Source organism: Octopus bimaculoides, chromosome 9, assembly GCF_046866305.1.
Source record: "Octopus bimaculoides isolate indiv1 chromosome 9, ASM4686630v1, whole genome shotgun sequence".
In the NCBI taxonomy this organism is placed as follows: Eukaryota; Metazoa; Mollusca; class Cephalopoda; order Octopoda; family Octopodidae; genus Octopus; species Octopus bimaculoides.
In genome coordinates this window covers 29966327-29992334 of record NC_142936.1, presented here as the reverse complement: position 1 = coordinate 29992334, position 26008 = coordinate 29966327, and the positions used below count along the sequence as shown (strand labels likewise).

General features: G+C 35.4%; 1 protein-coding gene across 42 annotated transcripts in view; it reads left to right on the top strand.

Annotated features, from left to right (window-relative positions):
* LOC106873313 (partitioning defective 3 homolog) overlaps nucleotides 1–26008 on the top strand; it is a 220470-nt gene extending 194462 nt beyond the window's left edge. For 24 of the 42 annotated variants that reach the window (XM_089358150.1, XM_014920634.3, XM_014920631.3 and 21 more), the window contains 7 exons: nucleotides 3216–3305; nucleotides 11975–12187; nucleotides 18795–18975; nucleotides 19335–19472; nucleotides 22436–22685; nucleotides 24175–24284; nucleotides 24989–26008. In XM_089358150.1, coding sequence (XP_089214276.1) covers nucleotides 3216–3305; nucleotides 11975–12187; nucleotides 18795–18975; nucleotides 19335–19472; nucleotides 22436–22685; nucleotides 24175–24284; nucleotides 24989–25430 — 1424 coding nt within the window. In that variant the 3' untranslated portion in view covers nucleotides 25431–26008. The remainder of the gene's footprint in view (nucleotides 1–3215; nucleotides 3306–11974; nucleotides 12188–18794; nucleotides 18976–19334; nucleotides 19473–22435; nucleotides 22686–24174; nucleotides 24285–24988) is intronic. The other 18 variants (XM_089358161.1, XM_089358156.1, XM_014920633.3 and 15 more) reach the window with 1 other exon arrangement.

The following is a 26008-nucleotide window of genomic DNA, read 5'->3' as shown; positions in this document are numbered from 1 at the left end:
CATCGAAAAATACCTTAGGAATGAGAACCCAGGTTCGAAATTTCCCCAAGACACCTGATGAAGGCTGGAGGGTATATCAACCGAAACGTGTTAACAACAAACAAGATGAGGACAAATATCCGTCAAATGTAAATAATAATGCAATTAAGAAATATTATTGAAATAAGACAGCTTAATTTCAATAGGAAATCTAGAGTTTTACATTAAAATAAGAATTTCATGACATTTTTATTCCACTGAAATAATAAAAAAACAAAGTGTTATGTTAAATGTAAACTTCTTTTGATTTCTTTTTATGCTCCTGTATTCCCAATTTTATTGATAGGGTGAGGGGACTTTTGTAAACATTTGTTTTACTATAACCTGTTTGGCACCTTGGTTTTACGTTCAAGTTTCACTGGTTCAAATTTAAATATTCGTTTCCTATAGTAGATAAAATAATTAACAATTATATACTGAAAGTTGGTTTGATCATTTACCTAAAATTGACAGAATTATGAGGAAACTTCATGTTAAAAAAAGAAATTACTGAAATGCATTTTGAGTACTGTTTATTTCACACAAACTGTGTCATGAGGTCAAAATGATAGAGAACGCCACAAGGAACTTAGAAAACTTAAAGAAACAGCATATACACTAGAACATAACAACCTTTTGAGCAGGCCAAGTGCAAAGATGAATACAATATGGCACCAATAATCAAGAAATAAAAAAGCAGATTGCCACAATAGATTATTTAGACTTTAAGTTTATAAGTCTTAAAAATTCACTGTCACTGCCTACAGAAATAGCATAGTAGATACAGAAGTTGGGTAATGAAGTCACCCAGAAGTTCTGAGTTCAATCCCAAGCAAAGCACCAAGGTAATTCACAAAAAACAACTGAAGCAAAAAAGTCACAAAACATAGAGTGGAATGAGGACAGTATACCCCTGTGGATCAAATAATGGGGTAGGTTCAAAATTCTGATACAACAGCTGAGTTCAACACAAGACACCTGAAGAAGGCTAGAGTGTACAACAGCCAAAATGTGGTGAAAGTAATAGTCAAGATGAGGACACCAGTCTGACTAATATAAACAGTATACATGATGCAAATACCTCATGTCAGAATTGTATTATGCATTTTGAAGTATCAAATAATAATTTATTTTACAAATGATAATTTATTTTACTTTCCAGTAATCTGTTGTCCTTATAGCTGCTCTATTTGCCGAGCAATATCCAAGTCTTCTATCAAAATCCATGATTTGTTTCTTCATGGTTATAGTAAAGATTTGATAAGACTTCATCAGCTCTGTAAGTAAGAAGTGTTGACAGCACAAATAGACTAGCTAACATTGTGACAATATCAAAAAGCATAGACGAGAGTTTTCTGTTATATCCTACCTAAACCATTTTTAATTTGAATTTTAGCTTATTTCCTGTTGTTTTTATGTTTTCACCTTTGCAGTACTTTTTCAATAGTGTTTTGTGTTAACAACAAACAGCCATGTCACTTAGTTTGTTCAATAATCATTGGTCTGATTTAGCATTCAGGGCTGTTTTGAGAATGAGATAAAGAAACTTGAGCTTTTGGTTTCACTGCATCTTTAGGTATACGTAATAAATTGATATATGAATTTGTGCACACATACAAACACAAACACACACGCTTGCTTGCTCTCTCTCTCCCTCTCGCTCCGTCTCTCTCACACACATGCACACACATTTTGAAATTTGTTATAATGGTCATTAGTATGAAAGACAATTTGAATTCTCAGTTTTATACATATTTTAAGAATATAAACAACTTGGTATAGCTTTTTTATCTAAGATATATTTAAATCAATAGAGATGTAATTCTTTTGCAATTTTCAATACAAATATTAGTTTTATTCCAGAGAGATGGACTATATCCATTTCATTTACATTAAATTAACTATTAGTTTCTTTACAGTGCTTTAATCAGTTGAAAAATGTAGTTTTAGTTTCACTACTAATAACTGATAACTGGTGCTCCATGAGTTATGACAACAAGGGTTCCTGCTAATCCAACCAATGGAACAGCTTGCTAGTGAAATTAACATGCAAGTGGCTGAGCACTCCACAGACATGTGCACTCTTAGCATAAATCTCAGGGAGATTAAGCATAACACAAATTGTGACAAGGTTGCCCCTTTTGAATATAGGTACTGCTCATTTTTACCAGCTGAGTGAACTGGAACAACATGAAATAAAGTGCCTTGCTCAAAGACATAACTTGTCACCAGGAATTGAACTCACAACTTTATGATTGTAAGCTGAATACCCTAACCCACCAAGCCATGCACTTTCACACTAATAATTGTTAATATGAAAATATTACTTTAAAGATTACCTGATTACTCGACCTTTTTTCAGCAGTTTGTTAGCTAAAAGTTCATGCCTTTCATCAACACAGTAGCATTTCCATACGTCTGGCTGTAGACTTAAGCTTCAGCAAGTGTGCTTCATAATTAGTATCTTGCAAGCTTGCAATGCTAAATGCATTTTATCTCAGTGATGGAAAATACATTGCAGTATTTTCTGTTTTAAATCACTTTACAAAGATAAAATCTTTGCCGATCCTCCAATGAGTCAAAGGTTCAAAGAATATTTAACTTATTCATTTAACTGATTTCAATATAAAAGATAAACAGATAAAAACTGATTTCATATTTATATTTGAATTCTGGCCAGTTTCATACCTGTGTTGTTATAAGCCACTAATATTGTAGTTAAGATGAATATAATTCTCCCATCATTAAATATGAACTTCCATAAAAATAACACTATGATAGAATCATTGAAATCATTAAACACAAACACATACAATGTTACATTCAGTTTTAGTTTATCTGTGAGAAATTTGGATTCCTTTTATTTATTGTCTCAGCTGATGAAGATTTAGGCTGTTATTTGAATGAACCCAGTTTTCAGACACTAATTAAAGAATATAAATATATAAACATACATGCACACATGCATTGAGACATGTGTATCTGTGAATGTATGTTAATAAATAGATTGAAAGGTAGTTAAAAATGTAGAGAGATGGTTTGTAATCTTATTCTATGATTGTTCAATTCTATTTGATATGGCTGTTTGTTAGATATTAATAATGCACACTACTTCTCATTGATTTCTTTATACTACAATTGCTGCCTTTTCCTTCACTTTACCACATGCATGCACTGTATTACAAATGACATTTCAGGTGGTAAGCAGGGAGTGCTGGTTCGTGCTGGCTCCATGGAGTCCCTAATTGGCAACAAAAGTAACCTGAGCAACACATTGCATGACAACAGTATGTATGCTACATCTTACACTAGTCCATTTTTTTACTTCCACCTCTAGATCTTAATTTTGTTTTATCAAATTGCTTGAAGCTCTCTTCCACTATTTATTTATATATAAGCTATTTTATAGCCTTAGACTCTTCAAAGGTCATGGGCACTGTTCCTTTCTCCTAACTAAAACTATTTTCTTTTTTGTTTTCTTTTTAGATAGATCAATTTTAGATGTGATTCATATAACTTTTGGTTCTTACTATTAGCTTCATTTTTAAATTTGTCCTCCATCCCCATATTTTTCCTATTACAAGCTTATTTCATTTATTACACATTCTAAGAATAGTAAGCTAGCAGAAACTTAAGAGCTTTGGAAAAAATTCCCCTTGATATTTTTCTGGCTCTTTACATTCGGTGTTTAAATCCTACTGGGGTCAACCTTGCTTTTCATCCTTTTTTGGGGTCAATAAAATAATGTACAAATGAAGCACCCAAAATTGCTGAACTTGTGCTTGAATTGGAAACAATTATTACATATTCTATGTCTTGATTACAAATTAGCATTTTTTTTTACTGTAAATATTTGAGGCTAAACATCAACCTGGTTGCATTGCTTTACTTTCTTTTCTATATGGGAAGTACTTTGCCTCTTCTATCAATGTGTACTATACATTCAACCCCCAATATCTAACTGAACTCAGAACATTAATGTATAGACTAAATGCTATAAGGTATTTTAAATATCACAACTGATTGCACTATTCACCACTGTCACAAGAACAATAATTATGGTGTCTTACATTAACACAAGGCCACAAATTGTGAAAAGGGGTTAGCCTGTACTGGGGTAAATTAGGTTATGTACTTATTGATACAGGAAGATAAAAACTGAAGTCAGTCCTAGAAGGATTTTGAACTCACATTACATGTTTAAAGATGAAGATAGCCTTTTAGACCTTTAGTCGATCAGTTTCTTGAAAAATTTCATCCCCAAAATAATGTTCAGTTAGATATTCACTAAGTAGAAGTGATAAAGCACTCACCACAAAGTTGTTTTGTTATTGTTTAGCAAAAAAAAAAACCTTTAATTAACACCTATGTGAGTTATCAATAGTAATAATTTAGCACCAGTTTATTATCATTTCAACTATGAACAGCCTGTCTTTTCAATCAGACATAAAGTACTTTGAACTACCAATGTGTTCTTTGTTCAGTTGGTTGACAAGGGAGATTTGGCTGCAAATCCTACCAGGTCGAGTGACTATGTAGTGGCTCCTATGTTGGCTTGAGAGTTTGTTATAGCTGTTGGCAGTTGATACACATAAGAGTTTTATAACAGTGCAGAGCCAGCTTTGAAATTTTGTAATACCTTACTTTACAGTTCTTAACTGTGTTAGTTCAATTATGGTATAGTTAATAAAATAAATACCAGAAATAATCCCTGTATGAATCGAATCAATTTTATTCCCCCACACCTCTACATATAATTGACCTCTTATTTATGGAAAGAAATCATTAAGAAATTAAATGAATTTCATCCATCTAAGCATAAATAAAAAATGGCCTTGAGATTGATTCTTACCAAACTAAAAGTAAATTTAAATGTCATATAAATAAAAAAAAATCATTCTTATTGGGGAATTAGTAGCACTTATTTACAGTGATGAGATATTTTAAGCTTATATATTTGCTAATGCAACCTTGACCAGAAGATATTGTCAGAGTGTCTGAAATTCACTGGTTGTTTTTATCCTGAATTTTAATGCCTCATTCATGAATCACCAGTAATGATCTTATCATTGTCATCTCCTAACTCACAGCTTAGCTCCTCTCTGTTGCTCCATAAGCTGTAAGAGGGTCTTTCTGCTACTGCCTCTATCCTGCAAGCAGCTGTCTTCCACTCTACCTCAACTGGGAATAATGTTACCTATCGGCCTTTCTCTTTACAATTTTGCAATATGTTCTGATATTTGCTCTCTTCAATTCAAAAGCTTCAAGATCTTTTCACCTCTTCAGACCACAAAACTACATTTGGCTTTAAGGGTTGTTTGGCTGACCTAGGGCAACTACCTACCCTCATATCCCACAATAATGCTTTTATAATAAATAATTTATTGATCTGGCTATAGCTGACATCATGAAATTGATTGATGGTATTTGGTGTTCCTTGCATCTCTTCTCTTCTCGGGTGTTAGTTGAGTGTTATTAGTATCTTGCCACGGTATATCTCTCTTGGTTTGAGTGCTGTCTGATACCTTGAGAGGATGTTATGGTGCTCCTGTCCCCACAATGCTTGCACAGCTGGTTTTTCCTCATACCCCAGCATATCATACACTGCTCTTGGCAGAAAGGAGATATGCAAAGGTTCCAGTTCCCATAAATCTGCCCAGTAATCTTCCTCCTAAATTCAGGATTGCTCTTGATCTTGTTCTTCCTTGGTTTTGAATAGTGCAAAACAAAAGAATTTTTCATCTTTCAGAAAAGTTTCATTAGTTATAGTTTAAAACTTGTCAGTTACTGATTTTGATAAAGTTTTGATATCTTGCTTACAAAATAATGTCTCATGGTAGCTGCTTGCGTATGCTTTGTCAGTATTTCTCTTGAGTTGAAGTATAATCTGAAGTATAAAACTGAACTAGTGCATTTATATTTTTCTTGCAATACTTACATTGTTTTTTCACCTTTTCATGATATATTTTAATTCTTTGGATTTTGATACTTTGAGTTTTGTACATTCCAATATCAACTCATTTTACAAGTCTAAAAAGAAACTCATAAGGTCAATGCTTGAAAGAATGATGATCATTTCAAATTCTCCATGAATGAAATTACATTGATATGAAAAGTAAAGTACTTTAACCAACAGTAACATAATGTTTGTAAATTATTCTACTGTATCAAACACCACTGTTAGCTAATTCAAATATTCTTCAAAGAACATTATTTTCTGTTGCAATGTTTTCTCAATAGACTGAATTTGTTCTATAGGATTTAATGCTATATTCTTTTCTTAATTAGCTGCATTATTTGCAATGTTGTCTTGATGCATGCTTATATAAAAAAAATAATTGCACTTGTAATAAGGTAGAAGTAGTTATTAATTAGGCATGCTAACCAATTTATACTTCACATAATTTTATGAACTTTATTGATTTTATCAGTGATACATCATTTATTTTTTCTACCTTTAAAAATTTGCTTCAAGTTATGTGTGTATATATTTATTAAATTCTGTTCACATTATTTTCCTGTTTTTCAGTGTTCAGGTTACAAAATATTAGTAATTATTATGTAAATCCTAGGAGGGTACAGAGGTAGCCTCCTCCTCAAAAGCAGCATCATCATTTACCATACATTTTTTTATGCTAGCAGTTTGACAGGATCTGGTTAGCCACAGGGCTGCATTGATCTCCAATGTCAGTTTTGGCATAGGTTCCACATCTGGATGTCTTTCCTAATTTCAACCACTTTACTGTGTGTACTGGATACATTTTCCATGTCACTGATACCAATGAGATCACTAAGTCACTTGTGAGATGAGAAAAAAACAAGGAAAGGAATAAAACCCTTGACTAAGTAGGAGTAATTGCGGGTGGGGGTGCTTTATGATAACAGTTTAGAGGTTGAAGTATAATAGCAAATCAGGTGCAAGTGTATTGCTATAGAGAAGATGCTTAGCTAAGGGTGGGAAGAAGATAATGTGAAAGTGGTAGGATTGTCAGGGTAAACCCTCAAGGAGGTGAACACAAAAGAGAATATGAACAGTAGATCAGAAAGAGGAACGATGAGTGAGGTGGGGTTATAAGAGTGTGAATATGAAGTTATCAGATAATTAAAGATGGGGTAAAGGTAAATGTAGTGTGATGAACATAGCTGGGAGTGTGGCTTGAAATATAGAAATGACTCAGGGATGATAGATCAAGAAGTAGAAGCCAATGAGCAAGATGCAGGAGCAATGGGAAGGGAGATGTAGAGGTATATAAAGGTGGCCACAGTAAGTGGTGCATGATGGTGGATGCGAAAGGGCATTGAAAATGATAGCAGATGTGAGGTTTTAAGATGAAGTATGGGATAAGTGAAGGTACAGAAAGGAAGTAATGGGTGAAAATATTGTGAGAAGGGGTGGGAATGATTATGCAGCAGTTCCAGGGGTGGGTAACTGGTAGCACAAAGGATGAGGGAATATGTGCTGAGGAGGGATGAATGTTGGGTGAAGGTAGGGAAGTGAAGGAGATAAGATGTGGCAAATGGTTGATGGGACAGAATGAATATAGGGGCAGGGCCAAGCACATATAAGTATAGACAATGTATTTAGGACCTCATTTATGTTGTGGTGGATAGGTCTTCTTGAGCACAACAAGTTGCCAACTGTCTCAGTCCTCTGTGATGCTTAGCATCATGAGATCTGCTTCCACTACTTCATCCCATGTATTCTTCTACAAGCTTCATTATACACCAGCATTATACAATCTGCCTTTCACTCAAAGACAGAAAATCTTTTTATTGCTAACAGGGGTTATAGCTCTCTGAATTTTATCCTATTTTTAGTCTAGCAACTATACTTTCAAAACACCGTCCTCCATTGTTACCTAGGTAACAGAAACTACTTTACTACTTCCAGGACATTTGAGAAAATTTATTTCCTTTATGTGTTTAGTGTTTATTGCTCCTGCACATTCTACACATATAAACACTCCATTAGTCTTCCTATGATTCAACAGCACCTCTTGGTCATACATTGCTTGTGCTGGGTACATCATGTGGAGTTTCTGCCTACACCTTTTCTCCATATCAAGCTGGGTCATTACCCGAAGAGAGTAAAATCCTGTTTCCCTACTTACTAGAATTTTGGTCTTTGCTAAGTTAATTTTAAGGTCCTTTGATTCCAGGTTTTGCTTCCACACCTGGAATTTCTTTTCTAATTCTATTACAGATTCTACTATGAGAATGAGATCTTCAGCATGTAATATTTCCTAGTCAGCTGGTCTTAAATTCCTCTGTTATGGCCTAGAAGATAGATGAATAGAAGGGGATTGAGCATCAAGCTCTTCCAAACTTCTACCTATACTCTAAATTCATCACTGAACTCATGGTTGACTCTCTCACTTTACTGACAGCACTCTTGTACATGGTTTTTATGGCTTTCACTAGCCATTTATCTACCCTTATCTTTCTCAGAGACCACTACATCACAGTGTGATGGACTTTGTCAAAAGCTTTCTTCAGGTCAACAAATACTAAATATAATAGTTTGCTCTTAGATACTTCTGCAGTTGTCTAAGTATTTCTCCTTAGCATGAAACCAAACTGCATCTGATTCCGAATCTGCAATCATTTTTGCTCTAGCATGTCACATTTTTGCGCTATCATTATTATACTGCTATCAAAATTACAATAATGTGAAGTATAAATTACCATTATTTGGTATAACAACAATAGCAACTAGGTGGACAAGTAGCTCTAAAACCAATAAAACATGAAACAAAAGTGTAAAGTGAATATTATTAATTTTATGTTTTTCAAAAATAGCTTTGACATCTTTACGCTTATGTTGCATGTCTGTTTCTCGTTTTAAAAACCAACAGTAATCCATCAGCACGTTTGGTGTAAGTCAGCTACTGTAGCAGCTTTCTAGCTCTTTGATTTCTTGATGAAACCGTTCACCATGCTCATCACTTACATCACCCATATTGGTTAAAAAAAAGTCAAGATGTGAGCAGAGAAAATGAATTTTTAGAGACATCCTTGCACCAAGTTTATAAGCTTTCAAAAATTCATTCACAAAATATACTAAAATATAAAATTAATCAACTGTAAATGTTACTGTAAAACATCAAAATGTACTGAAGCTATAACTATCTCAAAACAATTTTTTCCATCTCTAAATTTCAAACATTGATCACTTTAATAAATAATTAAACTTACTACTAAACTACTTTTCATATAACCTAGCTCTCTTATTTGATGTACTTTGTTTTAACAGCACCAGCAGTTATCAAGAAAAGGGAATCTGAGTGACTTACTATAACCTAATATCAATAGCCTACTGTGAGAACTTTACTGTAACTACAGCGATAACAAAGTAAAATAAATTCTCATCTTGTGTGGCAATTTAACAGATAGTGTACATTTTCCTCTATTAGCACTTATTTATATTTCAGTGATGAGTATATGAATGAAAATCGAAAGCAAATAGCCCACTACTTTGTCAATATTATCAATTGGTTGGAAAATCTGATGCTGTAAATAACTAAAAAAATTACACGTGTTGTCTGAAAACTGATGTCAGATTTGGATTCAGCACCCTAAAATTACCCTAAATCAGCTGAAAAAGTTTAAGCATGACAAAAAAAATTTTTTGTTCCCTTCCTGAATAACATGATTAACAATATATGTGACTAGAGCATATCCCACTCTGCCAGATATTTTAAGCAGCTCAGTAGTAATTTCTACCTCTGTTGTTCCACATTGGAAAGATCCTCTTTCTCCCAGACATTCTCATTATTTAATAACCTTTCATCATAACACTTCCATGGCTCTTCAGAATTACTGAGAGCAAGCATATCATTACTCATCCATACACACTTCTCTCTCACAACATCTCGATTCTCTAATACACTATTTTGTAATTGAGACACCTCACACCTCTGATGCTTGTGCTGTAGGATATTAGCAAACTTCTTCCTTTCTGCTTCTTCCCTTGCTAAATACATGTCATTTAGTGTCCTTTCAAACTACCTGATGTAATTTTTTGCTGTTCCAATTTTTCTAGTCTTTCCAAGCTTGCCTCTTCTCTTCACTTTTATGTCTACCTCACTGCTCCACCGTCATGTTACCCTTGATCTGGCTGAAACCTTGCCCCAGCTAAAACTTCTGTCTGCAGCCCTGAGTCTGTTTTCTCTTACTTCTAGTTGTCGCTAACTTCTGATTGTTTAATGGATCTTTAAGATTTCATATTTTACTTTTCCAAACTAGCTTGTGTCTCTGAGTTCTTCTAGCCCTAAGCCTAAAGTCACTAGTCTGTAACCTATATTGAGATGTACATTCTTCACTAGGGGAGGACTTTGCATTCACAAGCAACTGTCTATCCCTGTTTCTGATGAGACTCTGGCTTATGCACCCACCAGGCTGTTAGGTGATTCCTGGAGTTAGTGTTGCAGATCAACAAGTTATTTGCATCATAGAACTCCAGCAACCTTGTTCCCTCCTCATTTCTAGAACCAAATCCATAACCTCCCTGCATGCCATGAAATCTACTGGGGTACTGCCCCAACACATCCATTAAAGTCACCAGCTATGATAAAATCTTTGTCTTTTGTCATTGAGGTAATCTACAAAAAAGACTCATAGAAAGTCTTTCTGTTCTTCTACCTGTTCAATATGTGAAGCACATGCAGAGATCTCGCTGTTACTTTCTCCAAGACTAGTCTTAGCTTAACAATCTTATCACACAACTACCTTGATCATCTTATCAACCTATTTCCCTGCCAAAAGTATAGCTACACCACCCATCCCATTACTATTGCCTACACAGAAGAATTTGTATCTATGTTCTTTGTCCAGCTGAGATTCCCCTTCACTATACCTCTAGCATACATCCACATGCCTCCACACTAGCATTTCAACAATCTTACCAAACCTACAATTCATTGCGCCAGTATTGATTGTGGTGACTATAAGTTTATAAGGCTTTATTCTACAATTAGAATTCCTTATTACATAATCCCTTCCCACTGTGATCTGTACTGATATTGTTATATTGCAAACACTTCTTTATAATACAGGGTTTGCTTATGAGAAGATTGAAGCTTGACATTCCAAGATCGTGAAATGTCTCCTTTCAGTACCTATTTTAAGAATGATTGTATATTGCAAATGTTTTGGTCTTGTTCATACACTGATCAATAATACAAACCAAAAAAGCAGAGAAAATAGTTTGGCTGATGTAATTATTGATGAGTTAGTTTGTAAAATTCAGTATAACAGAAATGCCCTATTCTTGGGATATGTTACACAAAAAATTAATTTCCTTATTTGTAACAAGCACCTCTTATGTCAAGTGAGTTTTTGAATTAGTTTTGATTTTTAGCTGAGATCAATTTATTTACACTGCTGATTTATGAATGACAATATCTCATATCCCATCCTTCTTAGTGGCTTCAAGCTTAAAATGTTAGTTGTTGAAGTGTGAGTATGACAGAAAATCTTCCTTCTCTAGCGATGAGCTGGCAGAAACGTTAGCATGCTGGGCGAAATTCTTAGTGGTATTTTGTCTGTCTTTACATTCTGAGTTCAAATTCCACCGAGGTCTACTTTGCCTTTCATCCTTTCGGGGTCAATAAATTAAGTATCAGTTACGCACTGGGGTCGATGTAATCAACTTGATCCCTTTGTCTGTCCTTGTTTGTCCCCTCTATGTTTAGCCCCTTGTGGGCAATAAAGAAATAAGAAAATCTTCCTTCTCCATTTAACTATGTTTTCCATCTCTTTTTACTAAATTATCTTCCCCAACATTAACAAAATGTTCAAAATACTTCATTCAACTTTAATAAATGAATGTAGCTTTTATCTTCAAAATTGACACACACATATAATATGAATATCAATGCTACGCTTTTGAATAAAAAACTATTGAATAAACTACTGTGTTTAATTCATTCTTAAAAAATGTTCTTTATTTTTGTAGTGTCACCTCGAGTGTCTCATCCAAACATGGGTCTGAGAAAACGTTCCAGTTCTATGGAAAGTTTACCGACACCTGACAATGTTTTTGAAAATGCTGCGCCACCATTTTGGGCAGTTGAGCGAGTTAACAGAGCTCATATGTGCAATGAGAGTTTTCGTGCAGCTGTTGACCGATCTTATGAAGTTCCTCATCTTTCACAGAATATGGAAACTTGTAAGTTATTCACTGTATACAATTTCATATTGATATATTGTGCATCTTTTTTTAATAGGAATCTAATTATTTTTAAATGTTGTGTTAGTAAATATATGTGCTTTTCGTTTATTATTCTATACCAAAGAGAATGTTAATGGAAAACCAATTTAACTAAAGACGAAATATTTTTTTATGAAAACAAGGACAGTGAGATGCTGAAAATACTCTGAACACTAGCATTTATTCTTCTTAAGTTCAAATGTACATCCCAGTAGGATTTGGATTTGAACCTAGAAGGGATTTACTTGTACCCAAAGAAAATTCTTAAAATGATTGTAGATCATAATAACAATTGAAAACTTAAAATATTAATATATTGTAATGATATTAGAATATGCACATACATAAACATACACATGATATATGGATGTATACAAGGCAACAAGAGAACTCAAGCTGATGAGAGAATCTATACATGGTCAATCAACCTGTTAAAAATAGCTATTAATTCCCTCAGCTCAAACCCTGCCATCTTAGAAAAGAAGGGTGCATTGAATAATGCCATATTGGGTGCACTGTCTTGTAAGAAAAAGACAGGATGGTTATTATAAAAGTGCCTTTGATTGTAGATTAACTCAATTAGATTAGATCTATGATTAAGGGATTATATAACAACCTGGGACCAAATAATATATAGAAACCTAATCATCATTATTATTTAACATCTGTCTTCCAGTTGCACTAGGATCCATTGTCTGCTTTGGCATGTTTCCTAAGGCTAGTTACCCTTCCTTGTGCCAACCACTTAGAGAGTGTATCATATGCTTTTTACATGGTACCAATACCATCGGAGTCGCCAAGTAACTTGCAAGGTGGAGACCTCTCAGCTGAGAGAAAAGTGGAACTGAGGGAAGTGATTGTGTACGAGGTAAGTGGTTAGAATATGATAGATGGGTGTCTTATTATAGAGGAGACACTTGGCTGTCCCATTAGGAAAAGGAAGAAGAGATAAGAGTTAGAGAGAAAAATTGAGAGAGAGAGAAATAGATGGTGCTGCATTCGGACCTACCCAGAGAGTAGAGTGGGTGGGGTGCATGTGTTATTGAGGGGATTGAGGGGAATGTTCCATAAGAGTGTAAGGGGAGCTGTTTAGGAAAGGGGAAGAGGTACTGTAACAAGTAATGGTGAGAGAAGTTGGAGTGGTGGAGACTGGGGTATATTAGATATGTGAGGGCATGGAGATTGTGCAGTTTGGCATATGAGTGAGAGTGGAGGGACCTGCAGTGGATTGTGGAATGGTGGGTAGGTGTTGGGAAGATGGGTTATGGGAGAGTTTTGACAAAAGGCAGATTGTGTGTGTATGTGTGTGAGAAGCTGTAAAGGACATGCCTGTATATATGAATGGCCACAATTTTACTTGGCTTCACATGTCTTAAGCATAGCAAATCGCCACAAGTTTTGGTCCCTTACTGTTTCCTCTGTGAGGCTCAACATCTGAAGATCATTTCTCACCACTTCATCCCACAGGTTCCCTCCACAATTAGAGGTCAGCCAACACAGTCTTCTCTCTTGCATACTACATCTGATGTCCTCTACAGTCACAGCCCATGTTTCATTGCCATGTATAATAGCTGTCTATACACTGGTATTATACAATCTTCCTTTCAATCTCAAGGAGAGTCCATTTGTTACCAAAAAAGATAGTAGTTCTTTGAACTTTGCCCAGCCCATTCTTATTCTGGCAATTACACTTTCAGAGCATCCTCCTCCACTGCTAACTTGGTCACCTAGGTAATGGAAGCTTTCTGCTACTTCTAAGGATCTCCCCACCCACCCTGCCCTAATCTATTTCCTGTACATTCTTAGTATTTATTGTGCCTGCTCATCTGCCACACACAAAGACTACTTCCTCTGTTAACCTTCTTGTAATACCACTGCACCTCTTATGTGTCCATAGCTTGCACTGGGTACACTGTATGGAATTTCTATTTACACCATTTCTACATATAGAACAAGTTCATCTCCTGAAGGGATTAGTGATTCATCTGCTTTCATATTTACTAGAACTTTGGTTTTTGTCAAATTAACTCTAATGTCCTTAAATTCCAAGCTTCCACACATGAAATTTCTACTCTAGTTCTGGTAATGATTCAGCAATAAGAACAAGGTCATTGGTCTTAAATTCTTCTGTTATGGCTTGGAGGACTATGATAAACAAGAGGGGACTGAATACTGATCCTTGATGAACTCCTACCTGTACACTAAATTTGTTGCTTTACTTATTGCTGACTTTCACTTTATTAACAGCATCCCTGTACATGGCTTGTACAGCTCTCACCACCACTCATTTATCCCTAGCTTCTGTATTGACTATCAGATAAAGGAACAGGGTACCTTGTCAAAGGCTTTCTCCATGTAAACAGAAAACAAGTGTAAAGGTTTATTTTTTGTTAAATGCTTCTCCTGCAGTTGCCTTACTAGGAAGATAGCATCAGTAGTGCTTCATCCTGGAACTAAACCAAACTGCATCTCATCTAAGCTAACTCTCATCCTAATTAGTTGAGCTAGGATTCTCTCTGTAACTTTCATGTCCTGGCCCAGCAATTTCTGTCTAAGGCATCACCTTTACCTTCATAGCAGTTGGCTGTAATACTGCTACACCAGTCATTGGGTATGACTCCCTCATGGACAACTTGATTAACTGTATGGGTTACCAGGCTATATCCCACTCTGTAAGACATTTTAAGCATCTCAGCAACAGTTCTTGATGGGCCAGAGGCTTTCCCTGTCTCCACATCCTTAATTACTTTATGTACCAATCTGCTGTTTTTTCGGATAGCTGGTCCTCTTTTGGGTTCACATATTACTCTCCTTCTCCCATGCATTCTTTACATTTAGCAACCTTTCATAGTGACACTTCCAAGCCTCTTTCTTTGCAGAATCACTAAGTGCAAATGAACCATCATCCATACAAACACACCTCTCTCCAACAACATCTGAAACACTTGAAGCTTCTGGTCCTCACACCACAGAACATTGGCAAACTTCTTCTTTTCTGCTTCTCCCTTAGTTAAATATACCTGGCTCCTAGTTTCCTTTGATTGTTTTTAAAAATTGTTTATATTATATATTTTACACCCAAATATATAGTTATGTTGTACACAGTCGGAAAATGTTGATATAACTATAACATATCTGTGGGTAATTTAAAATAAGTTAATGTTTGTGTGTCTACTGTATAATGTAGACTTATTAAGGGCAGGTGGGTTGAAGCCATGACAATGATAAGAGCTAGGGTTAAAAAAAAGAAAACTAGGAGGGAGAGTGATGAAAGGAATGATGGTAGTGGAATGAGGTGTTAACATACTCAAATTTTCAAATAGGTTGAAGGTAAGAAATGAATAAAAAGTTGTGGGATAGCTGCAGAAGTGGTTTGAGTGATAAAATTGTATTTACAGAGAGGAGGGGAGGGAGGGGAGTAACTGGAAGAGTCGGAGCTGAAGGTATAAAGGAGGGTGAGAGGAGAATGGAATGGGCAGTTTGTCATGTATGAATGTGAGATTCTTTAGTATGTCATCTAGCCAGGGAGATTGCAGTAGGCGACTGCAGTTATTTTAACCCCTTCAGGCACCCTGACTGGGCCAACAAGTCTGTCCTCAAAGATACCAGCCCACAATATGACTCCTCCACCTTGTTGTTGATGTCGTAAACATTGGTGATGCTCACCTCCAAACTAGACCCAACCATTTACCTTGTGATGGGGCATTAAAAGAGGCAGTTTCAGAGGTTCTTGCATGGAAGCCATTGTCCTGCGGATGCACTTTCTGGTGGTATTCAGTACATGAGGAAGTCTGGAGGTGGTGCAAATGGCTTTGCTTGTTTGTCCAGGTTTCCCACGTACCTTGCAGCCAATATTCCTTAAATCCCTAGCTGTCACAGCCTTAGAGGTCCCACAATCAGATCATTTCTTCCTTGGCAAAGGGTCCTTCAGGAATCGTCTAGCTGTGTCCACACAACAACCTAACTTCTCCGCATCGACATGAAGAGAGGTGCCTTTAGAACTTTCCTTGATGATGACAGACTTTTCTTTATCATCAAGGCCTTTTCCACATCCCATTGTTCTTAGAGAGGAGAAATGCCTATTAGCGTGGTTCATCTAAAAACTGAAGAATCTGCAATAAAAAAGGAAGAACATTACACAGAATAATGAAAACGTAACAACGGTATTGCCATAGTGTGCAAACCAGCTGAGAAAAGTTTTATCAAAATCAATTCCCAGAAAACCAAGAAATCACTCCTAAGCTATTAGTGTGGTTCTAGGCATATGTGACTATGTGTGAGTATGTGTATATTATAAGAAGTTGTGTTGTAAAGTTTTGACAATATGCTTCTTTGAATATATGTAAGCTGGATAGTTTATGTTTATCACCATTTGGGATATTTCATTTTTCAATGTGTGTATATGTTTGTCAATGTACAAATATGTATGCACATATATATATACCAAGTATGAATTAGTTTTTACCAATGTGTTGTGTGTCTACATTGATATTTGTGTACATGTGTATGTATGTGGATATATCATGTTTTTCATCAATATATTTGTGCATGTATTTATATATGTGTGTACGGTTAAAATAAGTTAATCATTCTCTCCATCTATCTCATTACACCAATCACTTCTTTGAAAGCAAGACCTTTTTCAGAAATACAAAATGGTTGCTACACACCCAGTCCTTGAAAGAAAGAGAGAGTGTGTGTGTGTGTGTACACATGTGCACTCATTAGATTCCTGACACTTCGACATAGCAATATAATTCAATGCAAACATGCGATGAGACAGGTTGTATTTTGTGTTCTTGAGATCACCTTGAAAATGGAGAACCAAAACAAACATAGTCAACCCTTCATATCTTTTTATTTTAAAAAAGGCAAGAAAACAAGAAGATAGTGGAAACTTGCAGGAAGATATGGGCTGCATACAAAAGGGATGCTGTTACAAATTGTTCATGCCAGAAGTCATTTTCAGAATTCTGATAGGGAAATTTTGTTTCTAGATAACTAAGATGAACAGCAGCACCAACCCCCAACTAGGATGATTTCAGATATTCAACAAATATCCAAATCAAGTGTTAAAAACCATCTGCATCATCTTGGTTACATCAGCAGACTTGATGATTGGGTCCCACATCAATTGAATGAGACTAACCTCACCCAACAGATTGTGTTTATGTTTGTCAATGTACAAATATGTATGCACATATAAATTAGTTTTTACCAATGTGCTGTGTGTTTACATTGATATTTGTGTACATGTACAATTTGTTGGGGAAATATGATACACTTCACTCTGGCCAGCCAACCAAAATTAAGAGCAGCACCAACTCCCATCTAGGATGATTGCAGATATTCAACAAATGTCCAAATCAAGTGTTGAAAACCATCTACATCAACTTGGTAACATCAGCAGGCTTGAATGAGACTACATCAATTGATGAGACTAACCTCACCCAACAGATTTCTGTGTACAATTTGTTGTGGAAACATGAAGAAAACAATCCTTTTTTTAAGACATTTGTGACAGGAGATGAAAAATGCATCGTCTATAACAATGTGAAATGCAAACAATCACGAAGGACATGCATTGAACCACGACAAACAACCTCCAAAGCAGTACTTCACTCAAAGGCTACACTTTCAATTTGGTGGGATTGGAAGGGTGTCATCTTTTAGGAGCTTCTTCCCATGAACAGGACCATCAGTTTAGCTGTGTACTGTGACCAGCTGGACAGATTAAACATGGTAATCCATCAGAAACATTCAACACTTGCTAATCATAAAGGCATTGTCTTTCATTATGACAATGCTAGACTGCACACTTCTTTGCAGATGCAGCAGAAGTGCTACACCCTCCACATTTGCTCAGCCTTGTGCCTTCAGATTTCCACCTGTTTCACTTTCTTAAAAATTCATTGAATGGACAGGAAAGTCTTTGAGCAAGGAATAATGGATCTGTCCACAAGATAGCAAAAGATATTGGAACAAAATGGTAATTATATCATTGATTAAATAAATCACTTTGTGTTTAAAATTTTGTCTTATTTTTGCTAAAAAAAAAAGCACAGATTTTCTGGCCAATCCAGTGGAAAGTAGAAAAAGTATTTTTATCATCTGCACATAAAATGCACCTTTTGAGTGTTGGGCCTCAAAGAGGCATTGACAAATGACCAAAACCTTTGGCAATATGCTGTGCTTAAGTAGAGGACCCATCAAGCCAAGTGAAATCATAGTCATGGAAGATGTGCCAGTGGCATGTAAAAGCACTCATTACACTCTCAGAGTGGTTGGCATTAGGAAGGACATCCAGCTGTAGAAACCATGCCAAATCAGAGAGAAGTCTGGTACAGCCCCTTGGCTTACCAGCTCTGGTCAAACTGTCCAACCCATGCCAGCATGGACAACAGACATTAAATGATGATGATGTATATAACTTTAGCATATATATTCTAACATGCTGTTTTTAGAATAGCATGTTAACAAGTGTGTGTGTCTTTTATAAAATATTTTATGGAAAACAGACATTAAATGATGATTGTAAAGATGTAATACTTTTTTTTTTCTATAGTGGAAGAAGAAAACAGTGATTCTGGTTCAGTTGTGGGCCAAAATTATGCCCCACATCCCATTTATACTTCCATTTCAAACACTGATGCACCTAATATTAAAGAAAATTCTCAACCAAAAGTAAACAAGAAGAAGGAGCGAGACAATCGTAAAAGTGGTGGATTTCTTAAAGGAATTTTCAAGTATGACATAACCTATTTATAATAACAAAAGATTCACCTAATAAATATTATTGATATGATTATTTTCAATTAAAAAATATTAACTAAAAGTTATTTGAAGTTTAACTTCTTTTATTTTTTGAAATTGTATTTTAATATAATTTATGCTTTTATTAAAATTGATTGAGATTAATTTAAATCTTTTATGCTTAAAATCTATAAGTTACATATTCTATTTCAGGGTCTACCCAAAATAATAGGTACTGTTAGGATGTTTATTAAATATTAGTCTTTTTTGCCATTGAAAATGTCTATTATAACATTATGAAATACACATTCCTTGGAAAGTATAAGATTTTATTTGTGGCTTATTTTACCAGGTTTAATAAAAGTAACAAAGAAGACAAAGGAAGCAAAGATTCAAATGAAAATGCAAGCAAACAGAAAAATGAAAAACCACCTTCTGAAATATTAGAAATGGACAAAAATTGGAAAAATCCCCGAGGAGATCAGAATAAGTAAAGATTGATATTTTGTTTTAGCAAATTCCAACTACAGCCAATCCAACTTTGTACGGAGTATCGTATATCTTGGTCTATTAAATTGTCTTCTTTTCTAAGACTGTAGGGTATGACTTGAGGAAGATTAGGCTGCCATTTCAAGCTGTTTGAGCAACCTTTGTTAGCTTTGTTCTGTCATTGTATAATTTTTTAAGATGGTAAGTTAGTGTTTGTGAAAGATTTGACTGCAATTTCTTGTAGGCTGAGTGACTGCATAGAGGCTTTTTTTTTTAGTCAGCTAGGTGGAGACATGGTATAACTGGGAAGATGGAGTTATCAGTTGTCCACTACCTGTTTGATATAGAACTACTTGGTCAAAGCTGACTACTGGGTTATACAACCTTTGTTGATTTGGATTGAAGTAGTTTTAATATGAGAAAGTTAAAGCTTTAAAAAAAATTTGTTGAAGAACAGATAATATTAGTAATTCTTTTAGTTGTTTCAGTCATCAGACTGCAGCCATGCTGGGACACTGCTTTGAAAAATCTTTTTAGTCAGATGTATCGACCCCAGTACTTATTTTTTCTTTTAAAACCTGGTACTTATTCTATCAGTCTCTTTTGCCAGATCACTAAGTTACAGGGCTGTAAACACACTAACACCAGTTGTCAAGCAGTACGGAGGACAAATATAGACACAAAGACATGCACAGATAGATATATTTATATACGCATATACAACAGGCTTCTTTCAGTTTCCATCCCCCAAATTCACTCACAAGGCTCTGGTCAGCCTGAATAAGTATTTCCCAAGTGGGAAATTGAACCCTGGCCATTTATATATAAACACACACATGTGTATATATGTATGTGTTAGTGAGTTTGTAATTTTCCTTGCCTTCATGTGTGTTCATTGTTGTAAACAATGCCCTTGCTCATGTGGGTGATACTATTTGCTTGTAGTCCATCATGAAAGCATCTTCAGGCCTCTTGATACGTTGCATGATCTATGCAAGCAAAAGGCTTGTTCATACAGTATATGTTGCTTCCAGTTCTCTGCACATATATCCAGGCTGTAGTTCAAAAGACAGGAAGATTATTACTTCACATGGAAGCATTACATCCATTATGGAACTATTTGGTACTTTGAATTGCAATACTATAAAACCATCCACTGAGTCCTTGATTCAGCTTAGTCTGGGTTCATTTCTAAATATAGTCTGCATGTTTGGTTCAACTTGGTCTCTACATGTTAAAATTTTTTAGTTTATGAGTGAAATTTATGTTGAAAAGAAAAATATTTAAAGTAAAAATGTGCTAACTCTTATTTCAGCACTCAGAACGCGTAAAGTCCATATTGTTTTAAATTTTTTTGTTTTAATCCTTTCGCATTTAAACTTGCCATATGCAGTCCAAATATTCTATATTATTGTGTTGAGTCAGAAGTTTTGCAATATTTTGGTAACTTATTTTTCTTTATTTGTCAAGTTAAAATAAATGCAGCCTAGCATTCAAAGTAAAGGCCATCGCATTGCACAAGGTGAAGACCTCCTTTAGTGAAGCTTCCACCCACTCTTAATTGATGAAGCATCACAAACACAGGAAGTGAGCCATGGAACAGAACAAGTAATAATCTGAGGGAGATTTTTCCCACAATCCTAACATGCATAAGCATTGTTAAGCAAGGGCCAGCTTCCAGAATCAGTCACCAAAATAAGGTGTTTCAAACACAAGGTAATGCTCTGCATCTGGTGGAATTATAAGGGAATAATTTTCTATGAGTTCATTCCAACCTGTTCTTTCAACAGCTGGAGCAAATGTATGCCATTGTGTGGAAAAAATACCCAGCATTGTTTAACAGAACATGAGCTCTTCTACAGCAAAACAACACAAGACCTCATGCAAATCAAACAGCTCAGAATAAACTCCAGGAACTTGAGGGAATCAAATTTAATGCCACACCTAGCATATAGTCCAGACCTAGTTCCCTTGGATTATTACTTGTTCTGGTCCATAGCTCACTTCCTGCACTTGTGATGATTCATCAACCAAGAGGAGGTGGAAGCTTCAGTGAAGGGGTTCTATGCCTCAAAGAACAAGAACTGGTATCAGCATGGGATCAAAGAAATGGCAGAAAGGTGTCTTCAAACAGTGCAACACAATGGCCTCTACTTTGAATGCAAGGCTACTTTTGTTGTAACTTGATGACTAAAGCAAATAAGTTACCAAAATATTTCAAAACTTTTGACTCAACACAATATATTCAAACCAGATCTTGCCTCTCACATCTACCCTACAATGTCATTTTAAAAATAAGTAAACACATTATTGAAATCTTGAAGCTGCTTGGTAATGCATGGTTAATTCAAATCAATGTGAATAAATTAACATTACAGCTGACAGTAAACTTAATGCTAAAGGGTTAAATGGGTTGTGTATAAATGGATATTCCATCAGTTTATTAATACTTATTCAACTGAACTGCCAACCTATTGAGTTAGCATGTAAGTGGTTGAGTATTCCACAAATACATGTATTCCAAACAGAATTTTCAAGCAGAATGAACATGACACAATGTGACAAGGCTGATCCTTAAAATTATTGTAATCCAATAGACTTTGACCAAGAGGTCAGCAATGGAATGAAACGCAAGATACTATGATTGCAAAGCAAACTTCACTTGACCATCTGAGTTGTGTATTGGGTATAGAGGGGAAACCATTGACAATTTAAGCATGAGAATCATTTTTGACAGATTGTCCCATACTTATAAATATTATTTTAAAATGTATCATTGATTTGAAGGAGAATTCTAGTTTACCATAAGGCATGTTTATAAACCATTTATGAAAATGTTTATAACCTTAATTTTTGTAACCTTTCCAATTGTCTCTTTGCAAATCTTTGTGAGAGTATATTATTCCATTAATTAAGCCTCATTGTTATTTAACTAATGTTCTTTTATATATTACATATACATAGATTCTCTGAGTATCAACGTTCACCACAGTCGCAAGTAAAATCTCAACCTCATAAGCCAAGAGCTGTGTACCCAAAAGAGCATCATGCTATGGACATTTATCCATATAATGGTATGGGAAATAATCGCAGTGATAAGATCCAGCAGCTAAGAGAGGACCATCAAAGAAAACATCAAGAACGACAAGGACGTTACCCTCATGACGATACGGAAGATTTATACGAGAAACATTTGCAAGATTTGGAGAGGAGAGTATGTACCTTTTACAATATTCATAGTTATAGTCTAAAGACAGTAGTTACTTAATTTTTGGACACCTTCTTCATCTTTTATTTTTATCTGAAGTAAAACATCATCATTTAACGTGTTTTCTATGCCGGCATGAGTTGGACGGTTTGACAGGTGCTGGCCAGCTGAAGAGCTGCCCACGCTCTGTGTCTGTTTTGGTTCGGTTTCTACAGCTGGATGCCCTTCCTAATGCCAACCATTTTACAAAGTGTGCTGGGTGCTTTTACACAGCACTGGCAAGGATGCATTTACATGGCACTGGTACAGGTGCTTTTTATGTGGCACCAATACCCACAAGCCTGCAAGGTTAGGAATGCTCAACTGGAGAGGGACGCAGGGGACAGCCTATACTTAGCTTGACATGTCTTTCCAAGCACAGCAAACCGCCATGCGTCTCAGTCCTGTGTCATCCCCTCTGTGAGTCCTGATGTCTCTAGATCCTTTCTCACCACTTCATCCCATGCCTTCCTGGGCCTACCCTTTCCACGGGTTCCCTCTACAATTAGAGACTGGCATCTCTTGTGCAACTATCTTCATTCATATGCATGACATGGCCATACCAGTACAGTCCTCTCTTTTGCATGCTACATCTGATGCTTTGTATACCCAGTTTTTCTCTCAAATTACTTACACCCTGTTGTATATGCACACTGACATTACCCATCCAGCGGAGGATACTGGTTTCATTTCTTTCAAGCATTTGCATAGCTTCAGTAATCACAGACTACTGAGGATATGAATGACCATGGGATTGCCTCTAGAATGACTATGGATTGCATCTAGAAAGTTACCCTCCAAGGCACAAGTCCAGGCTAGGTTGTTTATGGAAGACCAGCAGTTGCCCATGCATTTGTTCAAGGTGTCAAGCTGGATAGAGCACCAAAAAAAAAAATGCTTTACTACATTTGTTACCATTCTTTACATTTTGAATTCAAATCCTGCAAATGCCAACTTTGCTTTCATTCCTCCACGGTTGATGAAATAAAGTACCAATCAAGTTTGTGATATTGACTTATCCCCTCCCCTAAAATGTTACTGGTTTTGTGCCTAAATTTTAAAAAAAACATTATTGATATGTTTGAAGAGAAGTTTCAGTATTCATAGCCTTCTCAAAACTTCTTACTATGTGGGCAAGAATAACTAGCTGTGATTTAAACAGTTTAGTTTTAATCCTGAAAAGTTTATTGATGAGGTGTGGCTTACCACATGCATGGATCCCTTCCATAACTATATACAAGCCTGATCAATAAAATATTATAGCTGATACTTCATACTTTTGTTTCTTTTCAATTCAATTTTTTGTAATAGGCAGTTTTGTATATATAAATCAAAAATATTTAAATGTATTAAAAATACCAACCATTTTCCACATTTTGATGTAATTATCAATTTCACAGCCAAACACACCTTTTTTCCCTTCAGTTGTTGATTGATTTCATTTTGATCTTTATAGAAGTTGAGCAATTACAGTTCCAATCCTAACCAGCTTCCTTACCAAGAGGTAGAATATGCTATTGTGAATAAGAATCGTCCACCTGGGGTTCGGACTGTTCAGCATGAAAGGTATGCACTTTTCTCCAATTCCTGGATAGGACCCCATTTATGAGTAAGAACCCAGCAGTTAAAGGAAGGTAGAGTTTCATACTGCAGTTTTCTGTATCATCTATGTGAGCACCAGAAGCACAGTTGTTTACCAAGAGCTGCACTTGTGTTAAATGTTGCCTATACAACTAGTGTCCATCTCGTCACTACACTGTTTAATCTGTAGTTACAACTTTGAATGTCAGAATGCATGAATTTTTAATCACTTCACTTTCATCACCAGATATCACAGTTACCTTCTTTCTATTTTTTATCACTTTATTGCTTTATTGTAAAATATCACTTTTGATCATGTTTTCTTATATCACACAGCACACATTTTATATTGAAAGTTTAAATATTTGTTATTTTTCAGTCGGCTACATTTGCCCACAAAGAACTAATTTCTCTTATAATATAACTTTGTTCTAAGGCGGTAAGCTGGCAGAAACGTTAGCAACCTGGGCAAAATGCTTAGTGGTATTTCATCTGTCTTTACGTTCTGAGTTCAAATTCCGCCAAGGTCAACTTTGCCTTTCGCCCTTTTGGGGTCGATAAATTAAGTACCAGTTGCATACTGGGGTCAATCTAATTGACTGCCCCCCTCCCCCAAACTTTTGGGCATTGTACCTAGAGTAGAAAAGAATATAACTTGTTCTTCAGTATTCATTTTCTATTTTATTTAGGGTTCCTGTACATCCAAGCCATCCACCTTATAACTATGTTCCAGAGTCCAACAATGATGAACGCTTCTATGATAGCAACTATTCTGAAATAGTTCCTAAATTTCCTCCTCCATATCCTCGTACTGTACAAGAAAGCTGGCAAGATGAGGGTTATGATGTTTCTCATTCTTGGCAACCCAGCAAACATAAAGATGACATACATGGACCATCAAGTAGCATTTACACTGACAACATACAAGGCAGTCAAAAGCATTGGATTCATACTCGCTCTGGAGTTCAAAGTGCACCTCCAACATGGCAACATAAAATTCCTGTAGAGACTCCTGTTCCTATGGAAGATCATTATAATTATTGTATGGATTATGTGGACTCATTCCAAGACCAAATGTATGCTAGTGTACCAAGTGGTAAACGAACCCCAACTCAAATAGCTAATGTGTGATGCTCAAAAAGGATTTACTAAATGGAAATTATTTTGTATGTTAAACAGGTCCATTTGAGTTCATCATAACATTCCAGAAAGAAAGACCATATAACTTAAATACTAAATAACTAACAATCTAGGTAAGAAGAATAATACCTGGAGATGTAATTCAAAATAATTGTAATTACAAAATAAGAAGGTTCTCTTTTTGAATTATTTGTTTGTCACAGTGCTCGACTATACCATAAATAGCATCATGAGTGAAGTATATAACCCATCATCCAGCTCATTCCTTATACAAACTTCTTATAGTACAGATAAAACAAGAAGGAAGTTTTGTTTTTTTCTTTTTTTTTCAAATACACCTGAGGAAAACTTAACATAATGAGTATTTTTAATGGCAAACTGGGTATAGAAAATAATTCTAAAAGTTGTTACATAATCTTAAAATTGAGTGAAAGTTACATTATTTATTTAAAAATTGAGAAATGCTTATTTTGTATACATCACATTTTATATAAACGGTTTTAATAAAATTGATCCAATATAGCTTGTAATTATTTCGTAATAAAGAGAGTTAAAAAAGCAAAAAAAAA